The following is a 1,701-nucleotide window of genomic DNA, read 5'->3' as shown; positions in this document are numbered from 1 at the left end:
TGGCTACTGCTGCTGCTGCTGCTGCTTCTGCTGCTACTGCTGCTATTGCTACTTTTGCTGCTGCTGCTGCTGCTGCTGCTGCATTGCTCTCGATTTGTTTGTGATGCACCCAGCAGCATGCACATCCCGCTGGCGTTTTCCAAGCTGCGTAAGGAAGAAGGGCACGTGCTGTTTTCGCTGCTGCTGCTGCTGCTGACGCTGCTGTCCTTATTGCTGCTGCTGCTGCTGCTGCTGCTGCTGCTGCTCCCGTCCCAGCTCAGAGACCTCACGCTCCTATAGAGGCCCCTGCCGACGCTGAGAAGGGCACGGTAGGCAAGCAGCGAGCGTTGGGTCTTTGGCGGGACGCAGGAGTTTGTGCTGCTGCTGCTGCTGCTGCTGCTGCTGCTGCTGCTCATCGTGCTGCTGCAGCCTCTGCTGTTGCAGCTTCTATCATGCCTATCTGCAACACAGATTGCTGTGCTGCTGCTGCTAGCAAGTGTGCTGCTGCTGCTGTTCAGGGGCAGAGGCCCGCTGTCTCCGCCTACCCGGTACACTCCCGCACTAGTGAGATTCTTCTCCTCCTGTTGCTGCTGCTGTTGCTGCTGCTGCTGCTGCTGCTGCTGCTGCTGCTGTCTAGCGAACAGCTCGTGCGACAGCTGAGCAGCCCTCCAGGAGAGCAGCGCCCCGTCAGCCACCAAACCATGCTGAGTCAACGCCAGGTCTCTTTCTTCTTGCAGCAGCTGCTTCAGCATCTGCTGCTGCAGTTGCTGCTGCTGCTGCTGCTGCTGCTGCTGCTTGTGGGGTTTTTTGCTGCTAAACAGAGACAGCTGCAGCGCAGGGCAAAGCAACCACACGGCAACAGGAGACAGCTAGCTGCCAGCTCCAGCACAGGAGACAGCTAGCCATCGCAGCACGAGCCAGCTAGCTGCCAGCAGCAGGAATAGAAGCAGCTAGCTGCCAGCAGCAGGAGACAGCTAGCTGCGAGGAACATGAGAGGGGACAGCTAGCTGCACGAGCTAGCTGCAGCTTCTGCAGCCACCCCAGCACAGCCCCCAGCAGCAACAACTACAGCAGCACACAGGAGACAGGCACGAGAGGAGACAAGCAGGCCACTAACCCAGACCGAAGAAACAGCAGCAGCAGCAGCAGCAGAAGCAGCAGCAGCAGCAGAGACAGCAGCAGCAGCAGCAGCAGAAGCAGCAGCAGCAGAAGAAGCAGCAGCAGCAGCAGAGACAGCAGCAGCAGCAGCAGCAGCAGCATAGAAGCAGCTGTCGCCTAATACCTTTGTTAGCAGTGGCTGGCGCGGTGTGGGGTTTGTCTTAGCAGCAGCAAGCGGTGGGGTGTCTCCGCTGTCTCCTTCTGCTGCTCTCTTTGCCTCTGAGGAGACACTCGTGCTCCCCTTGCCATCTGCTGTTGCTGCTGTTGCTGCTGTTGCTGCTGCTGCTGCTGCTGCTGCTGCTGCTGCTGTTGGCGTTTGTGTCCCTGATGCAGCACACGTATCGCCCGCGCTGGTGTGGAATCTCTGCAGGCCTTTCTTCCAGTGTTGCTTCTGCTGCTGCTGCTGCTGCTGCGGTTGCTGCTGCTGCTGCTGCGGCTCCTGCTGCTGTTGCCGTTGCTGCGGTCGCTGCTGTTGCTGCTGCTGCTGCTGTTGCTGCTGCTGCTCTGCCTCATCTCCTGAGCTGCTGCCTGAGTCATAGAAGGGCTCCAGTGTCTCTCCCCGCC

At 59.8% G+C, this 1,701-nt stretch overlaps 1 protein-coding gene across 1 annotated transcript; it reads right to left on the bottom strand.

Annotated features, from left to right (window-relative positions):
- Nucleotides 1–48: 48 nt before the first annotated feature.
- EMH_0096050 (uncharacterized protein) lies at nucleotides 49–1,650 on the bottom strand (the record flags this gene model as incomplete). Its single annotated transcript, XM_038023220.1, has 3 exons — nucleotides 49–144; nucleotides 270–806; nucleotides 1,369–1,650. 3 exons carry the CDS (start codon nucleotides 1,648–1,650, stop codon nucleotides 49–51), a joined length of 915 nt encoding a protein of 304 aa, XP_037879074.1.
- Between the last annotated feature and the right edge of the window lie 51 nt (nucleotides 1,651–1,701).

The sequence above is a fragment of the Eimeria mitis genome, genomic scaffold (assembly GCF_000499745.2).
Source record: "Eimeria mitis Houghton genomic scaffold, Emh_scaff8862, whole genome shotgun sequence".
In the NCBI taxonomy this organism is placed as follows: Eukaryota; Apicomplexa; class Conoidasida; order Eucoccidiorida; family Eimeriidae; genus Eimeria; species Eimeria mitis.
This window is presented reverse-complemented; position numbering and strand designations above follow the sequence as displayed.